Source organism: Pyxicephalus adspersus, chromosome 2 (genome assembly GCF_032062135.1).
Source record: "Pyxicephalus adspersus chromosome 2, UCB_Pads_2.0, whole genome shotgun sequence".
NCBI classification, from domain to species: domain Eukaryota; kingdom Metazoa; phylum Chordata; class Amphibia; order Anura; family Pyxicephalidae; genus Pyxicephalus; species Pyxicephalus adspersus.
Window position 1 is genome coordinate 104,437,362 of NC_092859.1, and position 22,531 is coordinate 104,459,892.

Sequence of the window (22,531 nt, forward strand, 5' to 3'; positions counted from 1 at the left end):
CGTCGTTCGATTGGAACGATAAAAATTGGAAGTGTGTACGCACCTTTAGAGGTAACTAGATTTTCTGACCATTGCCAGGATATGCTTCAGTTGTTTTAAAGTGGTAACAATGATCTTAGGACTTTGAGTGACCCAAGTGATGCTGGTCTCCAAACTTTTGCAACAGTTGTAGAATTGTGCTTCCAGTTTAGTATTCTGTCAAGATTTTTTTAAGCTAGGTGGGAAGAAGCTCTAGGTGGTAGACGCCCCCCCCCCCCCCCCCCTGTATTGTGACCTAACTTTTCACTAACCACCCAAAAACAGCCGGGTTGTTACTGAAAGGTGCCAGGTGATGCACCCGGCTAAAAGAGCTGGGGAGAACACTGCAGCTAGTGATACAATGTTATTTCATGATATTAAAAGCATACATAAAAAAACACCTAAAAGACAGCAGCAACATGATGATGACTATGCGTTTTGTCAAATTTCATTACAGGTACCCTGTTTGCTTTCCAGTAGGCTTAGATGGGCACATTACAGTAACAATGGGTATCTGTTTAAACTGTTGACTTGTTTAATCACTTAAGAGAACATTGAAATGTTACCTAGTCTGATGAGTTTCAATTTGTGTTGTGTTGTTAGGATAGTAAGCTCAGAATTTGCGTCAGCATGAAGCATGGTTCCGTTCTGCCTTGAATTGATGGTTCATACTGGTGTTGGAAGTGCTGTGGAAAATGTTTTCTTGGCACACTGTGCGCCTGTTAGTACCAATCGAGCATTGTTTAAATGCCACAGCATACTTTAGTGTTGTTGCAGACTATGTCCATCCCTTTATGACCACTGTGCATCAATCTTCTGATGACTACTTCCAACAGGATAATGCCACCATGTCACAAAGCTAAAATTATATCAAACTGGTTTTGTGAACATAACAAATTCACTAAACCTAAATGGCCTCTACAATCCCCAGATCTGAATCGAAAACATGTGGTGGATCGGGCCATGCATCACTCCTCTGACAAAATCCACAGCAGCTTTGTGATGCTATCATGTCTGTGGAGCAAAATCCTTGGGTAATGTTTCCAGCACCTTGTTGAATCTATGCCATGCAGATACACGGGAAGGCTGTATATGGCCACCCTGGCCCCTGTATTAAGGGAACAGTGGTGTAAATCCTTATACCAAGCTCAGGATGAGGGTTCAGGAGTACTGAGGAAGATCCAGAAATTAAAATGCACGCTATTTTCAAGAATTATTAGGGACTTTTGCGTTTCATATATTAATTATTTTTTTTAATATTATTAATAAACAGGATTTATATAGTGCCAACATATTACGCAGCACTGTACATCATCTATAAAAACAGATCATCTGAATATGTTGTGTGTGTGTATTTATATTATTTTTGAAGCAGTTTTTGCTTAACTAAACATGCCAGGATTCTGGTGAGGGTATGCATTTCATTTTTATGATACTATAGAATATTTATGAAAATCCATCAACAGTTTCTGTTAACAATAAAACATTTTGACAAGGACAATGCTTAGTGATGAGGTCAGCTGACATCCACTGAATAGTCAATTTTATAGCCCATGTGTAATGGTCTAACCCATTCTGAGCAAGCAGATATATATGACCAGGTATATTCTTGTTTACTTTGTTTTATTGGATTTATAACTCTTGTAGATATGTGATTCTTGAAAAAGAAACTGTAATATAATTATTATATAATACTATATAATAAAATGTATTCATTACCAAACATGTTTCTTTTTAGATTGGAGCATATGACCAACAGATATGGGAAAAATCAGTGGAACAAAGAGAAATAAAGGTATGGTTGCCTGGTTACGTATTGATAATTATAAAAGTGAGGAGCCATATACATTAGATTTGGTCACCACATATTTTTTTTATGTAATCTGTATTATTGTCCTGTATCCTCCCCTTGGCCAGAAGGACATTATCAGGTAGTTGTGTTGTATCAGGAGAGGCACTCATGATTGATTTTATTATACACAAAACCCCAAATGTATGTTAGTGGGATTGAGTTTTCTAAAACCCCTTTTATCTAGGATGCCGGAGTTCAGCTTTAACTGTGTCTATAGAATTCAGCTGTAAATCTGTTCTTTCTGAAGAGATAGAATTTACGAATATAATATTTTCAGAATTGTAATGTTTGTTTGGCTGCTGGAGGTGTGAAAATGGGGTACAGTAATTTTAAAAGCAATCTATTATTGTTTTTTTAACTTTTTTATGACTTTATGGATTGCACACAAAGGTATACATGTTTATCCAATTGATGTATTTGCAGCTTATAAGCATATCTGGTTAGTTTGATTTTAGAGAGGTTAATTTAGGCATGGAATATATACTTTTACAAGTGCAGAATAACACTGGCTTATTTCATGGTATGGATCCGTCTATACAGACTTTAACAATGTCACTAAAGCTTTCAAATGTTACCATTAAAAATATAACAATAGACGTATGTATTCTTCAGTTTTCAACTGTTTGTAGTATACTTTATTTATGGTGTTCTTTTATGATTATATACAGTTCATTAAATTGGTGAGTAGAAAAAAAAATCTGCATAGTTTGTGGTGCCTAACTGTGAATGACCTGAGCATTTCTTGTATCATTGTTAAATAGTATTCTGATAAAACTAAAGTATTGGCCATGATTTGCGGATTTTATATAACCAGTGTCTTTTTCTACAGTTTAATTTGTGTGACTGTCTAAACTGTTGTATCACAGCTCAGGTTTTCTGTGTGCATGCCAGGCATTAGTAATGTTTGTTATAGCACTGTATTAAATTACAAATGGGTGGATACTCACATGAAGATAATTGGACTGAGCTCTTGATTAACGCCTGGTGCTAAGTTACTAACTGTGATTGCCATTCCTATTACTTAACATATGTTTTGGCATCACAATATTTTTTTTTTTATGCCTGATTGCATGTCATAAATTCACACTTGTTCTATCATTTGTGAAATGTGCTAAAAAAGACAGAATCTCTATTTTTTTTTATGCAGATAAAGTAATGCTTATGGCCATCTGGTATTCAATACACAAGTGACATTCTCTGCCCTCACTGATCAACCTCAAGAATAGTCCCCCCCCCCCCCCCCATTTCTTCCACCAAGGTTAGACACATTGGTCATATTGTGCAAAAAAATCTAATAGAGAGGTTTTATGTGGTGAAGAAAATTTAAAGGGGTTAAAACTACTATGAAGGAGACTGGAGTCACTTGTTCCTGCGACACCTGTCTAAGGGGTGATTTTACCCACATTGGAATGAGATTCTCTCGCTTGGGATGAGTCCACAGATCAGCAAGTGAAGATATAGCTCCCTTATGAACATAAATGACACCACTATCCACAATGGGGAAAAACATTTCCATTTTGGTTTAAATAGAAAAACATCTCCCATCCCTTGTCTAAATGTCTGTAATTTATTCTGTGTAGAATAGTACAGTGATTGTAAAGAAAACATAAACAGGTACATTTTCTGTATTTGTTTTATTATAAAAAATGTGTCCTTTCTCTAAAATGAAGCTTCACTTGGATGGATTTCCTTTTGTTTCTTTAGCTCAGGAAGTGAAGACAAATCCCATCCTAGTGGGGTGTGGACAGCAAAAAAAGATCCTTATGGCAGTTTTAACCCTTCCGTGCTGTATACAAAGCACAAATAAATATTCCACTGTACACACTTTTTAGGAGACTGCTTTGCAAATCTGCCTTGACAATGGACTTTGAGTAAATCTGTTTGCATGACTTTATTATTCCAGCTAATAAATAATTATTTATTTGTGTGTTTTATTCTTATAATGGGATGATGATCTGCTTATTCATCTGTGCAGGGTTTACGGAACAAACCAAAGAAAACTGGGCATGTAAAGCCAGACCTAATTGATGTGGACCTTGTTAGAGGTATGGTATATAATTTCACGTTTTACATTTTCATCTCCAACAAAGTAACTATTGTTCTAAAGTACTGGTTGTATATGTTAGCAAATATATAATTCAAGCAATTCCAACCAAGGGGACTTTGTTGGATTTGATGAAAGGTGACATGAAGCATACCCTGTATTGGTTTGCTGTTAATATTTACAAAGTCATGGGATTTGTCTTGACCTAACATTCACTGTGACACCCCTGCCTAGAGCTATATTTGTGAACATAAACAATGATCAACATATTACTTCTGTGTGACTGTGCAGATTAAACCTCACACCTTCAACTTTTCCTGTTACCAAAGCTACAAAAAAAAGTGCTAAGAATCTCTGGACTACTGGAATGTTCTGAACTTGTTTAATATTTGACTGTCCCATGAATACAACTCGGCTATTATTCTTTTAAATAATAATTTGTAACGAAAACAACTTCATATTTTCTGAACATGTGCTTGAATTATTTTTACATGTATTTAGCAAGAAATACTAAGCAGTAATAATAGGCAAAAATGTAGTAACTCATAGCAACCAAAACAGACTCTTATACTGATAGTACTACCATAAACTAAAATTCTATTGCTGTGGATTGCTGCATCCTTACTTTAGCATTACCAAGTCGTATAGGCTCAGTAATGTCTGTATTTATTTCCTATGGCACTGTGATAAATAAGTGGCCATAAAAAAAAAGGGAAGTAGCTAATTTCGTGAGTGAACAAAGGAGACTGTGTTTCCACAACTTCCTTGCAGACACATATAACACAGCCCCCCCCCCCCCTCACTGTAACATAGTTGTATTATGTGTTGACCCTGCCGGTAGTTTCTTTATTTTTCTAGTTTCATTACCAGGTCAGCCTTTCCAGCAAAAGTGACTGTTATAGGGTTGTGCACAAAACATATTACAATTGTTACAAATCTGTCCTTTATTTGTATTACTTAAAGCGTAATTACCTAAATTTACCTTTACCTTACCTAAACTCAGAAATTTCACTTTACATAAAAGGGTAGACAACCTTATTTCCTTATGTAATTTATCTATCTCTTTTTGTGGGCCTAATTATTTTTTAATTATTTTTTTAATTATTTTTAAAGGGTCTGCATTTGCAAAAGCAAAACCAGAAAGCCCATGGACTTCTCTTACAAGGAAGGGAATTGTTCGAGTTGTGTTTTTTCCATTTTTCTTTAGATGGTGGCTTCAAGTTACTTCAAAGGTCATCTTCCTTTGGTTGCTTCTTTTATATCTTCTTCAAGGTAAATAGAACCATGGTCTTGTTCTGTTTTCTAAAATGTTGTTTTTAGTGCTGCAAAAAAAAAATGATTTTGTTATTGTAAGGTTTGGCTATTTCCAGGGGTTACAAGGAGAAAAAAGGCTGGAGTTCTCCCCGAGGTATCACATAGGGCTTTTACTGTGGGTAGCATGTCAATATTAAGGCCGAGTCCTTAAGCAGAGCTAGCCTATGTGTGCGGTTGCCAATCAACTACATCAGCCACATTTCTGATCTTTTTGCTGTCTGGAGATATCGCATCAGCTGGAGTATATGCCGGTTTCCTCTCTGCTTCAGCTTCCTGTGTGCAGCTAGAGAAGTCAGACAGATGGATTTGTAAAATGTCTTAAAGGATAACTGAAGGCTAAGGGGTTAGGCAGACTGTGGGTGAAGTGCTTAAGCATAAAAAAAGCTTCCTCTATATAGGAAAAAAGAATCCAATGTGCCCTGTTTGTCATGATAAATTTCCTGAGTCTTATACTAAGAAGTCTAAATTACTATAGGAATAAAAAGTAAAGAAATGTTGCAGGATATTGTGCATGCATCTTTTATTTTGATTTTTTTATTATTATTTACTAGCAACTGAAATGAGTAGGTACAACTAATCTCACGTGAGAGATGCAATCCAAAACTCATCCTTTTAACAAAGACAAAGTAGTCTATTATGTACAAGTAAATCAAAAAGACTAAATTTACATGCACATGCTAGAAAGTTGTTGATCATGAGGAAAAATCATTAAAATACAGTCAAAATGTAGCGTGTGCACAGCTGTCTCCCAATGTTGTGTAGCGATCAAGCTTCCTCCCATCATCTCTACCTCTAAAGAACTGAACAGCACTTTGTGCTCAGCACTCATTAATTCTACTTTCACTGAAACTTGTCATAAAAGATTATTCCTAGATACAGAAACTTGACATCTGTACACAGCTTAAGCAAGTAAAACCTGTAGAAATTGTTCTCTTCCAAAAACTAATGAGAAATATAACCCCATCAATTTATATTTTTGTGCATATGGGAGGAGGTGGGCAGCAGACAAAGATAACAGTCTGAGGAAGAAACTAAATTGGGAGTGATGCCAGGGTAACAAAAATGGTGGGCAGGAGATTATATTGAATGTGAGACCAGGTCATTCCTAAAAACAACAGGGGCCAGCAGATCTGTAAGGTCTGTCACTCTGGATCCAACTGAGGGACAACCAGAATATATCCCTACTCTTCTGTTGGAGGATAGTTCTTGTTTTAGGATTTTACAGAAAGATAAGCTGATTGCTTAAATGACGTATGGTTGGATAAATTGGAGGATGAAGTAGTTAATAAATGTACTTATGAATAGTTGGTGGAAATGTTGCCATTTACTTAGCAACACATTTTTACCAGATTCTTCCATTGAGTCCCTTTAAATCACAGCCAATATGTCAGCATTAGCAGTTAATGCCTTCATTTGATGAACAAAGGGAAGGCTCATATTGGTTCCAAAAACCAACTGTGTACCATGCACTTCAAGGGATCCACATTATTTGATTTGGAAGTGGAGAAGTAGATAGAATCTTTTGAAGGTAGATAGTTCCCTTGGGTGTGCGCTGTAGCTTCAGAATAAAACTAGAATTACAGCCTCCAGTTTGTTTCTACACTACTCGAATTCTTCATCCTATTCACAGGTCAAAGGTTTGTTCAGCAAGAAGTGCTGGTGGAAATTCCACCTAATTATCAGGGCCATGATTTTCACTTTCACTCTCACTGTCCTTAGAGGTTTGGAAAGACACAGAGATGTCTCCTACCACCCATTCGCCATGGTTTATGATTTCATGGCTTCACAAATAATTACCTTAATCTGTTTGTCACATGTACACACTTTCTGAATCATGTTCGTGTTACTGGATGTTATGCAGGCTGATCCCCACTGTGATAACTTCCTATATACCCTTCTCTGCCTGATCCTAAAACGTGAAGGTTGTGTAGATGCTGATTTAATTCCCTCAGTTTAAAAGCACATTTTGTCAGGGCAATGTCTGTGACCTGGGCTGAGATTACAGGTGCATCGATAGATCAGATTTTTCAGAACTGTTACATGGAGCTTACTATTTGTCTATTGTAAACATTACTTTTTTAGATGTGTTTTTGATACAAATTCAATTACGTCAAAGTGCATTTATGCTGTACTTTTGCTGCAGGCAATATTTATTATTTAATATTTCTCTCTGTGAATCTAGTACTACCTGTACTAGGTAATTCTATCTGTTACATCAGATTTTTTTTTTAAATTTAAAGTTTATCGAAAAGGGAACAAATGTTTTCAGTCTGTTGCAGTGTTTGACCTAGTGTTCAAAACCAGACAGTGATCCAGACAGTGACTCAGTCTTAAGATTGCCGAGTTGCACAAATACAAGTCAACAACATTTTTGTGTGTTTAAACTTTCTGCCTGAGTTTTAGAAGTTGGGAAAAAGTCAAGAAGGATTAAAATCCCTATCAACTTTTTTTTTTGCATTTTCAAGTGAGAGGAAATCACTCCAAAGTGAGAAAATGTTCTCTTACCTTAGAATGTCCACACCAGAACAGAAATATCCATTTAAAGGTTTCTCATCTTTCTTTTCTGGATGACAATGTTCACTAGCTGAGTGATTGAATCTCTTTTACAAATAAGTGTGTATGTGTGTGTGTGTGTGTGTGTGTGTGTGTGTATATATATATATATATATATATATATATATGTATATGTATATGTATGTGTATGTAAAATAAAGGCTCAGTCTTTGCAAGCAAAGATGGGTCATGGCTCACCACTTTGTGCTAAACTTTATGAGAGAAATATGTGTCAATTTACAACAGTGTTTCTCAGCGCAAGATAGCAAAGTATTTATATTCAACACAATCAACAATTAAAAACTTTGTGAAAAGATTCAGAAAGTCAGAAAAAATGTGGGTAAAGGCCAAGGGTGGAGGCTGCAGCTGAATGTGCATGACCTTGGAGTCCTTAAGCACTATTGTGTTAGCAACTGTCATGCTACTATGACAGACATGAGTTCAGGAGTGCGATGGGAAATCATTGTCGCTGAACACAATTCAGCTGCTGCATCAATAAATGTATTGTAAACTGTAATATGTATTGTATGTATGTAACCTGTTTCCCTGAAAATAAGACAGTGTCTTATATTAATGTTTGCTCCAAAACCTTCACTAGGGCTTACTTTTAGGGGATGTCTTATTTTTTCATGAACAACAATCAACATTTATTCAGTTGTCATATATCATGTCATATATGTCATGTATAGTCATCACATTCTGGAACATCATCATAACTCTCCGAACCCTGAATTCCATCTTGAATTTCTTGTGACTCCTTTACTTTTAGAAGCATTGGCCCCGATTTCTCATGTCTAGCAACAGCTCTTTCCTTAAATGAGCACCTCTTGTCCATGTATTTATATATATTGTAGCTTATTTTCGGGAAAACAGGGTAATTAAAATATGTGTATGTGTGTGAAGAATGGCTTAACACAATTTTGAAAGCTTTTTCAACAAACACCCGAGGTGGGCTGTCTGATTATTGATTTGCAGACCAGTGGTGGTTTTTGGTTTATTAAATTAAATTGCATAAAAATAATTTATGGTGAAATAAAATGACAAGCATATCTGACCTTTTAAAAGAAACCCTGGCAGCTTTTTTGCATTCCCTTGTCAGTATCTGTTTCCATGGTAACTTATTTTTAGCTTGCACATATGCTTTATATTTATTGAGGTTACAATTATAACTGCAATCTTGATTGAACTATTCACTATGCTCAAACAAACCAAAAAAAAAAACTTTTCCCCCCTTTGCCTACTGTAGAGATTAGTCAATTTTATTTCTAACAGAGCTTCATATTTCTTGACAACTCTAGAGATCTTTTATTATTGCAGCATCATGAAAGTGCTGAGTTTTTTTTTTTCCTCAATGAATGATACAACTCATTTTTATTAACCCATATCCTACTATAATGTCACCTGCAAGAAGAAGGATCCAAAGTATAGTAAAAAAAATCTCATCTGCTTTTCAAAACTGGTTTTATTGCCACATATTTGTACATTTATAGAGGGTGTTACACATGTGCTCTCTCTGAACTGTGTACATTTTGCAAGCCTTCTTTCTAACCACAATTATTGCATGTGTCTATTATTATTACACAGTATTTATATAGCGCCATCATATTACGCAGCTCTGTACAAAGTCCATAGTCGTGTCACTAACTGTCCCTCAAAGGAGCTCACAATCTAATGTCCCTACTATAGTCATATTAATGTAGTCTAAGGTCAATTTAGGGGGAAGCCAATTACCCTAACTGCCTGTTTTTGGGATGTGGGAGGAAACCGGAGGAAACCCACGCAGACACGGGGAAAACCTGCAAACTCCATGCAGATAGTGTCCTGGCTGGGATTCGAACCCAGGACCTAGCGCTAATCTCTGCTATTAGCATGTGTTGTGTCATCATTCCAAAAACCAAGGTGTTCTAAAGCTTCTAAAATCCCCAAATTATATTTTCATGATCTTCAGGTTACTTCTCTCATTGTATGTTTGTACAATCCAAGATTATGTACAAAGTTTGCCTTCATTAAATGTGTCTGGAAAAAGTTTGTGGTCCAAAAGACATTAGAGCAAGACTGAATTTTGCCTTTAAACATATCGACAAAGACGAGGCCTGCTGTAGCCTGATGAATCGAAGAGACAAAGTTTTAATTCCCGGTTAAAATTGTTTTAATGTGTATGTAAAATTAAATACTAACATATTACACACTCCATGTCATGTGACTGTCTGTCTCTCAAAGGAGCTTCCAATTTAATTTTTCTTCCATAGTTTAAAGTCAGTTTTTTGGGGCAAACTAGTTACCCTACCAGTATGTTTCTGGCTGTGGTAGATACCCAAAGAAACATGGGGTGTGCATGCGAACTTCATGCAAATGGTAATATGGATGAGATTCAAATCTGAGACCCTAGTTCTACAAGGCCAGAATGCTAGCTAAACTTTTCTTTTTTTCATCAGTTCATTTTTTTGTTCTTTTCATAGTTGATCTGCATAAAAGCACGTTTTACATATTTAAAATATTTGCCTGAAAAGACGTGCTGTTTTGGACTTTCTGTTGTCTAAGCAGCCAATGAAAGATTGTTGTATGAATTTCCTGTTAACTATATTATAGGAGGTTAAATGATTAGTATATGTCAAATGTTTAAGCTTTAATTTATGTAGCCGTATATTGTTTGTTTCTTTGGATGTTTCTTGAATGGCTTCTAAATGTGGAGTTTGTTAACAGTCAGCCTATTGTGTGGTTGATATGGCAATAAACCATCTTTTTTTTTTTTGAATATTGAAACACAAAGATTAAAGTGTCACCAAATTACCAGTCACTGGTCAAAATGTCTATAAATGATGTGTGGAAATGTGTCTGTATATGTATTCCTATACATCAAAACTTCTTCGAAGACTGTTTTGAATTAAACTTCCCAAATACTTCTGTTCATTTTTGCAGTTGTCTCAGTAGTTCTTTATACCTTTTCACTCGGGCCTCACTGTGTACCCTTTACTGAAGTTATTGGACCAATATGGCTGATGCTTCTTCTTGGAACCGTGCATTGCCAGATTGTATCAACAAGAACAGTTAAATCACCTCCGGTTATAGGTGGAAAAAGAAGAAGGTAACAATAGTTTTTTTGTTTTTTTTTCTATCATGCATGTTTTTTTTCTCATAAAAACTAATGCACCCGAGTGTGACAAATAGCCTTTTGGGTGATCTATAGATAGGAGCCTCAGATAATTATAATATCCTACAAATATTTGCTAGTTTGACTCAGGATCTAAACTTTGTTTTGTAAGGTCATTTTTTTACAAGTAAATTATAAAATACATCATAGGCCATTCAAAAGGTTACTTCACTTATTCTTTGCTGCTTTTGCAAAAATGAAAGTGTGGTGTTTATGGATGCATTCCTAAACTAACCAAATCTATTGTAGTGAAGTATCACAGTATGGATATATGGCATTTACATGTTTGATATGGCTATAATTTGTTTGAAACTAGTTTTGAGCTTGTGATATTCAGTTGTTACTAGGTGTGTCTAGTGGATCCGATGTATCTGCCCTGTGACTAACTATAGGAAGCATTTTAAAAACAGGTGTTGGATATTTCCTAAACAATAAGGATTACAGGTTTTATTTGCACCGCATAACAAGTGGGTCATCCATACTTCCCTAGTTACAGGACAACAAAGTGTGGAATAGGAATGTGAATAGATTGTACTGACTATAAACTTTAAATGGTATTGTTCTGTTTTGAAATAACAAATTCCATTAAAACTGATTGCTACATCCATTACTAAACCAAGAAAGGCAAAAACCTGAATTTCATGCTGTTGTTTCAGGACTCCATAAATAGAAGCACAAAAGTAACATACTCTCTCCTTAACCTTTTTCTTAGCCAGTGCTTAATGAGGATGTTTCCTAAATGATCCTATTAAATTAAAATTAATAGGAGTATTTTTTTCGGATGTGTTTTAAGTACAGATTTTCATAACATATCTTTAAATGCAGTCATGGGAAAAATCCGTTTCTAAGCTTTTTACATATCTGAACATAAAGAAAAAAAATTATATGGTCTTTAGCAGGTTCAAAAATGATTTAAATCTAACCTTGGGTGTAAAACAACACTCAACAGATTACACGTTTTATTATTTATTTAACAAAAATGGAGAAGACATGTGAAAAGGACACAGTACACCCCATTAATTTATCAGTCTTTCATATTGTTGTAGAGAAATTTTGGCACACTATTCTTTTTACATAATTACTAATTTAATTAAGTTTGTGGGCATTGCTCATTAACATTTGTGGGCATTCATATTATGCACAGCTCTATTATGGTCCTGCCACAGCATTTCAATTGGGTTGAGGTCTGGACTTTGACTGTGCAATTGCAACACATTGATTCTTTTCATTTTCAACTATTCTGTTGTGGATTTGCTGGTATGCTTGGGATCATTGTCCTAATGGATGATCCATTTTCAGCCAAGCCTTAGCTGGCACACAGAGCCTTTCACATATGTCTCTAGAATACTTTAAAATACAGAAGATTTCATGATCGACTCAATGACTGCAATGTGCCTGGGTTCTGTAGCTGCAAAACAAGCCAAATCATCACCCCTCCAGCACTGTGCTTGACAGTTGGTATGAGGCTTATGTGCTGATATGCTGTGTTTAGTTTTCTCTAAATGTGGCGTTGTGCCTTATGGCCAAACATTCCCACTTTGGTCTCATGTCCATTGGGCATTGTTTCATAATATTAGATGAGTTCAGATTCATTAATTAGGAGGGCCTGCCTACTGTACCATTCAGGGTCAAGTCACGTACTCCATTCATTCAAATGGCTGTCCTAACACACTGCACATTAACACAAAATGCAATAATTCTGCAACAAACAATATTGGCAAACTGTAAAGGGTCAAACATACAAATTACATTTTTTAAGATACTTCAAAATTCCTTGCAATCTGATATTCCTAAATTGGACTAGTGATAACAGACACATTTGATGATAGCCATATAAACCTATTCTTAGGCAAACCAGACAAGGGAAGAGTTATCTGCACCCCCACCCCTATCCTACTTCAAAATACCAGGAAATATATTACAGAAGACAATTAGAGCAGTGAAGAAGCACAAATAAAGGTAAGATCAGTGATCTATCTGTAAGCAAGTAGGTTTTTATTGCAGAAATGGACAGACAATGTCCCTTCTTCAATAAAGCATGCTTACCTGCCTGTTTGCACTCATGCCGGGATCTGCGGGGTATCCCAACATGTCGCTAGGGTGCCGGTGCTGAATGAATTTCCGAGTACATGCTTGAGAACTATGTCTTCCCAACCAAACAATTCAAGATAGTTGAAGATTGTCATCCCAGAACAGAAGAAGTTGGCAGTGCCTACGACAGAACAGAGACAGGTGAGTGTATTTACAAAATTGCTATCAGGCAAGTAAGTTTATTGCAGAAAAGGACATCACCTGTCCCTTCTGCAAAAAAGGACCTGTCTGGTTGCATTTTTTTTTATTTTTTACATTTAATCACGCATGAAGTAAATATGTTTATGTTTTAATGAAAGAAAACCTGTGAGAAACATATAGGTTACTGTTACCGTTGCCGTTTTCTTGTGCGTAAATCACTAACCCAAAACAAGTATGCAGACAAGGAGATCTTATTTTCTTGTTCTGCACTTATTCCAGGTCAGTGATTTAGAAAGTATTGAAGCATGTGATTCAGCACAATATCCAGGCAAGTAGTGTTTTTGACAAAGGTAGCATTCATGAGGTGCTAAAAAAAAATTACTTTAGATAAATCTAAATAAACTTAGAAAATCACAAAACCATTTGGGCCGTATTTACTAAGGCCTTACCTTTAGAAGTAACTTTCATAAAACATTTTCTGGTAGTGAATTGACCACTGTCAGTAGAACATGCACCAGGAATATGTAACCTGCAGTGAATGTTTGGTAGATCAGTCAGATTTACTGCTTTATATATTTGCCGCTTAATGAAAAAATATATCTATGGGGAAAGTTTGAATAACCCTTCGGATGGATTATTGTTATCAGTAATTATTGATTGTAAAAATTCTCGGATTGAAGTGCTTGTTTATGTGAACATAAAAGATCCTAAACTGGGTCTCCAGGTGCCTTTTGTATCATGTGTACAATGCCAGCATTATTCCTTCCTTGACAAGTAATCTATTGGAAAATAGAATGCTCCATTCAAATGTATACATATAGCACTGTGGTATTGCTGAAAGTGTTTAGATTTATTTCATTTAATGTGAAAATAGATTATTTTCTAACTTAATGAAACTGTTTACTGCTAGACTTGCTTTTCTGTTTCCTACTTACAGACAAGCCTCAAAACCCAGCTCGTTTTATTGGAGTAAACTTTATGCAAGCAGCATCAATTTTATTAAACCACACATTTAATTTAAATTATTATTATAATTTAGCTCTTTGGTCAAAGACAAAAATCTATACAGTTAGTTATTTTAGTCATGTTGTGAATTTTCTACCTGTAAATATAGTGTTAACTGGGAATGAGCTTCCATATTGGCAGCCAAAAGGATTCAGGGTTTATTCATGCACCTTAACAACATCAATAAATCTAGGCCATAAATCATTGTTTTACTGCCGCAATGCAAGTCAATGATGAAGGTCCTTCGACTTTTTGATCTCTTCTGCTGAAGGAAATTAAGAAAAGCGGCACATTTGGAAGTACATAGGGAAGGCGATGGCTCTAGTACCACAGATAATACACAGGAGGGAACTTTGCAGAACTACGGTACAAGCTCCTCTTACAGTATTGGCGCAGTCTTCAGAGATATCTGGCATGCTGCTTTCTTTTTATCAGGGTTTGTATTTTTTCCAAGCTATATATTCCTAGAGAGATGCAGTATCCCTTCTCTGGAAAACCCAGCTTAGATTCTAGTTTATCCACATAAATGTGAATCCTGGAAGAAACATTTTACATTGCACTGTGAAGTGGATAACTAGAACAATAATAATAAGAATAAGTTAATGAAAGCTTATAATAAATAATAAAAATATATCTTTATTAAAAATTGGGCATTATATGTCAAACCTAAAGACCAAATTTGACAAGAAATAAATGCGGTTATTGAATAAGATGTTATTCAAGACTAGGCTGAAGACATTAGTGGGATTATTTAGGCATTTGATCTTGAAATTGTACCTGTTTAAAAATTTAGGTGTCTCGGAAACCGCAAAGCCATTGGCAAAGTATCTCATACATAGTTTATGGGTGACAGGTTTAGATGTAATTTCTATGACTAGAGAAAACTCCTAGCCAGTATAAGGGATATTGCGTGTCTCTCAAATGTTGTCGTGTGTCTTTTTGTGTAGCTTGTTTATGCCTGTGTTCTGCTAATGCAAGTGCTCAAAAAATTCTGATTTTTTTTTTATACCTAAGCTCTGTCAATCTACATGGTATTTTTGGCAATAATATTTGTACGAATGATTAAAATTACAGTTTAGGAGTTAAATTGGAATGAGTTTATTTGGAAGTTAGTAATGCAATCTGTCACTGAACTGGGTCCGCACAGTTTTCCCAACGTTTAATCTGAGGCTTTAAAAGCCCATGTTTAAAACTACCATGCATTCCAATGGGCTAATCTACACCTTCCTACGTTTCCTTGAGCACGTTTTTGAGCAGTATAGATAACGCTTCTTGCAACGTTTTAAAACTTAAAATGCAGGGTTAATGCGGGTAAACGCGTCTATTGATTTTTTTGGGGGTGTTTCTCCGCCTTTTCCTGCATTTCATAAATGCTTGAAATCATAATTGAGGTAAAACGCACAGTTTTCCAGCGGTTTAAAGGCAAGCTTTAAAACGCCTGAATTTCAAACATGGGCTTTTCGGGCCTCAGGTTCAAACGCTGGGGAAACATTCCATGTAGACCCAGCCTAAGAGGAAGATATGTTTGAGTTACTTGCAAAGATTGATAAGTATTAGGTATTAGTGGTTGTCCCTAGTGATTGTCTATAGGAGAGCATTGTATTTTACTATTGTAATCATATAACATGTTCTGCCCACTGCTGATCTGTGGTTATTACCATTTATGCAAAATGGTGACAAGGCATGACATTGATGTGTAAGTTTGACTGTCCCTAAGGATTTGTTCACATGATAATATTAAGTTATGGTTACTACACTTATTAAGCTTTCACAATATTTTTCTGTAAAGTTGTATCAGAGTTTTTGAGCACCGTATTTTATGTGTCTAACTTGTTGCTTTCAGTGTTGCACCGTGTTTTTAATATGTAATTGAAAATCAAAATGTGACTATCATTGTATGGTGGACTATTCACTACTTATCTAAGCCATGCTGTATAAAAGCCAACATCCTACTTATGAGATTAAAGAAAACTGCTTTAACTTTATAACTTACAGAAACATAAATATATTTGCAAATGCAAAGTCAGAAAAAAAATTCCAACGTTTAATACAGTTTGGAAATGTAGATTCAGTAAATCATGCTCTATTGTGACATTATATTCATTCATTGGGTATTGTGTTAGATCACACTTTTACTCCTCCAGGCCACATATTTATGATTTTGATGGTCACATCTTTCCAAAATTTGATTTATGTCTGTTTTTCATTTTTAATAAAGTTATATTAATATAATGTAGAATAGGTCAGAATGTTATCTAATGTACACTTTTCCCCTTTAGTTCAAAGAAGTCAAAAAATTCCATCGACAAATCTACAGAAACTGACAATGGTTACGTGTCATTAGAAGGGAGATTGACAGGTAAAAGCAGTGAAGATGGGGTACACGTCCATGAGCCTCATAGTGAAACAATCCATTCTGAAGAGGCCACATGGGCATCAGGAACAAACAGGAGCCATCACACTCAAGCAAAGCCAGTATACAACAAAATAAAAATGGTAATTCAACATTAGTTATGTGTTAGTATATTTTAATTTATAAAATTTGGGAGGAGACAGAGGGAACCTTAAGATCCCTGGCTTTACTGAAGTTTAAAGTATGCTTTGACCTAAGGAAGATGTTGTTAGGACATTCTGTATTTTTAATAGATGTTTGAGTTGTTTTGGAGTGTAACAATAGGAATTTACATGTATAGAAACAAATTTTCCGAGGAAGTAAACTGGAAAATGCCCAAAACAAAAATAAATACACGTACCTTCAATCCCACAGCACAGTTAATCGGTCCAGAGGTGTCTTCCATCGGGTCCCGCAACGTCTTGGTATCCGTCTCCGAGCCGGCGGGCCGGGCACCGCCATCCTCGCCTCTTCTTCCGGGTTCTTCTTCATACGTCACCTGACCTAGGTGCGAGATTGGGTGACGTAGGTTGGAAAAAAAACTTGTCGATCTCACTGCGCATGCATGAGATCAGCAATTTTTTCCCCTTTTCACAAAAAGGAGCACCCAAGGGCCTCCTGGGATGCATGATGTAGGTATCCCGGGAGGCTTTGCGCTCCTATTCATTCTCGATCACCTAGGCAGTGCTGCACACTTTTTTTTTTTTAAAGGGTGTTGCACTTAAAAAAACAAACAAAATTTTTACCTTACATAAAAGTGTTGTCTACCCTTTAATGTAAAGTGAAATTTCTAAGTTTATCCACTCTTTAAGACATCTTTAAACATTAGTGTTTTTTTTTCTCTAAAATAAATGTTTTTGACAGATTAAATCAATACCCAGACAGTGTAGCAAATACAGACGATCACAAAAAGTATCATAAATTCCACATATAAGTAGGGTCCAATAACTGGGTTCTTTGGAACTTGGAGCAAGCGAAATCCCGTGAGAAGACATTCCAGTTCATTCCAAATGTGTCTTCTCACAAATTAATATTATTATTAAACAGTATTTATATGGTGCCGACATATTACTGTACATTAAAAAAGGGTTGCAAATGACAGATACAGACAGTGACACAGGAGGAAGAGCGAACTCTGCCCTGAAGAGCTTTTCACTTGCTCTGCACTACATGGGACTCTACCTGGAAGGGAGGTGGCATCATCCTTGCCTAAGCACTGAGTGCAAAATACAAGTTAAATGTAATGGTAATTTTATCTTTTTAACAGTACATTTTTGGGTAGATGAAAGGGGCCTGCCAGTGTAAGTACACATCTAATTTTAATGGAAGGCCTGCTGTTATTAGGCCACTGGACAACTTTGTCATTGACTTGATTTGTTTATAAAAGTTAAACGCAAAGTACCCTGATGCTATATTTCTAGTCTGATGTTCTAGTCTGTAGGTACTGATCTAGGGATATCTACTAAAGTGTATGTAAACAAATGACTTTTGGAAGGTTATGATGGCAATCAATCATTTTTTACCTACCTATGCATTCTTTGACTTTGAAGCTGATTTCCAGGTTAGAAATGTCCCTACCTCTTAAGGTGTGTACACACTTCCAATTTTTATCGTTCCAATCGAACGACGAACGATCGATTGGGCAAAAAATCGTTCGTAAAAAAGTAACCAACGACGCCGACGAACGAGGAAAATTGTTGGAAACGAACGACCGGACCAGCGGATCGGATTGGGCGACGATCTTTGAACATCGTTCGTGTGTAAGGTCGTTCGTTGATCGTCCATGTTCAGAGCATGCGTGATGAACGAACGTCCGTTCACTTTCCTGTCGTGCACATAGTTCCTCTATCGCTTAAACGATCGTATCTATTGTGTGTACAATATCTACGAACGATCGTGTCGTTACCTCTATGTGCAGGATCGGTGCTATACGATCGTTCATATATATCGTGCAGGAACGTTCGTCGTTCGTTTTCCGACGATAATAATTGGAAGTGTGTACGTAGCTTTACTCCTTGCTCCTTGTATGTATAGCTGTGGCCACATGACAATCCAGCTCCAGGTTGTCTTTGACAAGCTCTTTTTTAAGGGTGCTCACATTACTGTCTGCATGAAGTGGACACTTCATATTGGCTATCTAGTTATTGGATCTTCTCACAATGGAATAGAGGAGTGATGAGGAGACTGCCTGACATAGATGATTGTGCAACGCTGGGTTTACAGTTCTTCCTCAGTAAAGGGACCTTAACAGTGAATGGGTGCAAGAGGAATAGAAGGGAGGCATGGATAGGAGATGACCTGTTTTATTTCCCAGTTTCTTTCAGAGAAATTTTGCCAATTATTGTCAATGGATTATAAAGCTAGGCAAAGACAATTAAGAGTGTAGAAGTCTTCCAATCTCTGTGTGTTTTTGTTTGTTTTTTTAACCCTACCCCACTTTTTCCCAAGTTTTGCAATTTAGTGGTTTGATGCTGGAACAGTTATGGTATTTCACCAAAGATCATGTGGAGCGTGTTGGTATAAAATTGATCCCTTTTTTCTAATGAAATGCAAATCTTGTCCAGGATGCGCAGAGATCGTTGGCCAATGTCTCTGATGAGGTTTCCAGTGAAGATGATCCCAGCACAGGATATATTGCACGACGCAACGTGGATCGACCTCATAATGACAGTGTTCTCAGGAACAGAAAGTCCCATAATTACAAAAAGCACTATACAAATGAGGTATGATTTTATTAGTGGCTGGTCCACTACCAACAAGAAAGAAGCGATCTGAGTGGAGTTAGACATGCTAGTGTTTTTTAGACCTCATTTAGCCCTTTCATGCCTTCATTGAGGCCACTTATCAGTTTTTAATTTTCAACAAAACCTGAGATTGTTCAATAGCTGTTTAAGGTTGTTCTTTAGGATATGAGGTTTGAATAAAATAGAAACTTTTGTATATATTAGCAAATTCATGCCCATGGTCAGTTGTTAGATGTTAAATATGTAGTTAACAGGATGTTATTTACCAAAATGTCCTAAACCTTTATGTTTCTAGTAAGTCAAGTGTGGTATATAAAAAAAAATGAATTCAGCTACTAAAAGAATTGACCCTCCTATTTATCAGGGGTGGTGCCATCCTAACCTCTCTTTAGATCTCCAATTGTCTTGGTGCAGTACTTTTCATGCCATGACACCAACTATCTGAGGGCTTGAATGATCGGTTGAGAGGTGAGCTGTCAACTAAGACCGTTATCACCAGGGGGATTCTTTAAACGTAGCATACACTGCACATGATTTGATGACGGATTTACTACTATTTTTAGAAATTTCAAATTTAAATTTCCTTTTTTTTGGAAACTGTCAGGTTGAGTTCAATTGTAAATGCAACTGGTACTTTGTTTTATTTGAATTTAATGTTAAAGACTTCAGATTGATTATGCTTTAAATTATTTTATTATTCTGTTGAACTATTACTATATTTTAATGACACTATGGAGCAATGTGTCATGAATCGAGCAATACCTATTTTTAATTCAGATTATTCCATTGTATATTTGTACTCTAAGGCATTAATTATGATTAACCACACTCTATAAAGGCCAAATTCACCCAAATTTACATTTCAATGTGAGTGGATTTCAGATTTGCAGCATACCCCAAGGTCCCTCATAGTAAAATAAGGAAAAATATAGGCACCTGATCTTCCAAAAAGAATGAAGTTCTGTTATTCTATAATCCAGGGTATTTATTTAACATGAATAACTGGCTGATATGTAGGCCAGAGTCATTACCTCCCTAGAGGTTGCCTGAAAAACCTAATGCTAATTCCTAGGCAAGATGATAAAAAAACGTCTTTGATTCATCCCAACACACGGCATCCATCAACAAACACAACAGATTTTCTTTATATTAGGAAGATTGTGGATTTGTAAAAATCATTATTGTATCTTTTTCTCACATGGTTGAGCAACCATTATGTCGTAAGGTCAGATAGACTCTTGTTTTGTTTACTCAGGTTCATAAGTTACAGTCAGTGGAGAGGGTTGACTTCATGAGGTTTGTGCTTTTTGGCATTAATTGCCAAAGCAAAATAAATTGTTAATAATTACTTACATTTTGTGAAATGTAATTTTAATATTAATGCCATTAAATTTAAAGTTTAAAATGTTTAAATATTACATTTTTCCATTCATTTTTTAAAATAATTCTTCACCTCTTGTGGGCTATCTAATTAAAAAATCTATATCAATCGGTCAAAAAAAAAAAAAAATCAGATTTAGGGGGTTTATGAAGTTTATAATTTGGTGGTGTTGTGTTTTCTTTTTTTCTTTTGACTGTTTGGTTTAAAAATGGTGTGCATGTGTGGATACAGACACACAAGTCACTTTATTAGGTACACTTTGCTAGTACAGGGTTGGACCCACTTTTGCCTTCAGAACTTGCAGAATTAATTTTGGAATAGGTTTAGCAAGATGCTGGAAAATTCCTCAGGGATTTGGTTCATTGAAGAATCAGATGGTTTTTGCAGATTTTCTCATTCCACCGCATCCCAAATATACTCTTTTGGATTGAAATCTGGTGGCTGTGGAGGCCTTTTGAGTGCCATAAACTCATTGTCCAGTGTAGGATTACTTGAACTTTGTGATGATGTGTTTTATCCTGCTGCAAGTAGTAATCGGAAGTCATATTATAAGGAACATAGCAACAATACAACAATACAAAAGTAAGCTACAGCATTTAAACAGTGGTCAACTGGTACTAGGAGTCCCAAAGTGTGCCAAGAAAATATCCCCCACACCATTACTCTACCAACCATCAATAAAAAGGCAGGATGGATTCAGACTTTCATATTGTTGACTCCAAACTCTGACTCTACCATCCAAATGCTACAGCAGGAATCAAGATTTTGATTTCAAGAGTCTATGTGAATTGTAGCCTCAGGTGCCTTCTTATTTGCCACCCAGTGTAGTCCACTGCTGCATTACCCTAATTGCTTTAAGGTTCAGTGTGTTCATTCAAAGATGCTCTTTTGCATATCTCAGCTGTAAAGAGTGGTTTAAGTTACTGATGCTATTTTGTCAGCCCAAACTAGTTTGGCCATTCTACTATTACCTCTGGCATCAACAATGCCAAGAACTTCCAAATACTAGTTTTCCTATTTTCAAACGATTATCTGTAAGCCCTAGAGATAGGTATGTATAAATCTAACCAAATACCCTAAAAAATAACTTTTTATTAGTAAAATCAATTTTAAAAATGTTTTAAGTTTACAAAACAAAATCAAAATAGCAAAAAAAAATAATATTCAAAGCAAAATACATTACAAATACATTGAAAAACAACTTAGAAGTTGTATATAATATATAATTACACGGGTCAACAAAAAATTGATAATCACAGCAAACTTTTCTACATCAATTTTTCGAGCAGTTTTCAGATCTTTTTTTCCCTAACACGTACAGGTATTACAGGTACTACAGGAGTACTATTATAGTTAACATTGTACGTGCATGTATTTTGTTCTAAAACATAAGCACCATTGAAGTGAATGTTAATACATGTTTAGTGTGATGTAAAATAAGGCACACTGTGGTATAGATCTACTGAACAGTGTCGATCAGGTAACATTGTTTCTTCAGAAATGCTTAGAGTATGTGTTTCTTGTGTACTCTTTGTCTGGATTGTCCCGGTACAGCATCCAGGAGTAGTCAGCCATCATACTTTCATTCCAGAAACCTTGGTAACGGTGCTCCATTAACTGAATTTCCTGGTGAAAACATTCTCATTGTTCGTCACTCACCGTACCAAGATTTTCTAGATGTGAATGCAAGAAATGTATTTTTAATGACGTACGACAACCCAGTTTCTGGTATGAATCAAGCAGATTCTGTACTCCTTCCTTGTATGCAGGAGACTTATGGTTGCCCAGGAAATTTTCACACAGCCACTTGAATGCATCCCAAGCTTCTAGTTCAGCTGCTGAGAG

At 35.9% G+C, this 22,531-nt stretch overlaps 1 protein-coding gene across 1 annotated transcript in view; it reads left to right on the top strand.

The window, feature by feature from the left end:
• Positions 1–22,531, top strand: part of PHTF2 (putative homeodomain transcription factor 2) — a gene marked incomplete in the record, with an annotated part of 66,974 nt that overhangs the window by 25,933 nt on the left and 18,510 nt on the right. The window contains 7 exon segments of the mRNA XM_072401727.1: positions 1,757–1,813; positions 3,846–3,915; positions 5,028–5,186; positions 10,701–10,866; positions 14,441–14,605; positions 16,449–16,665; positions 19,126–19,284. Of these exon segments, the coding sequence (XP_072257828.1) occupies positions 1,757–1,813; positions 3,846–3,915; positions 5,028–5,186; positions 10,701–10,866; positions 14,441–14,605; positions 16,449–16,665; positions 19,126–19,284 (993 nt within the window).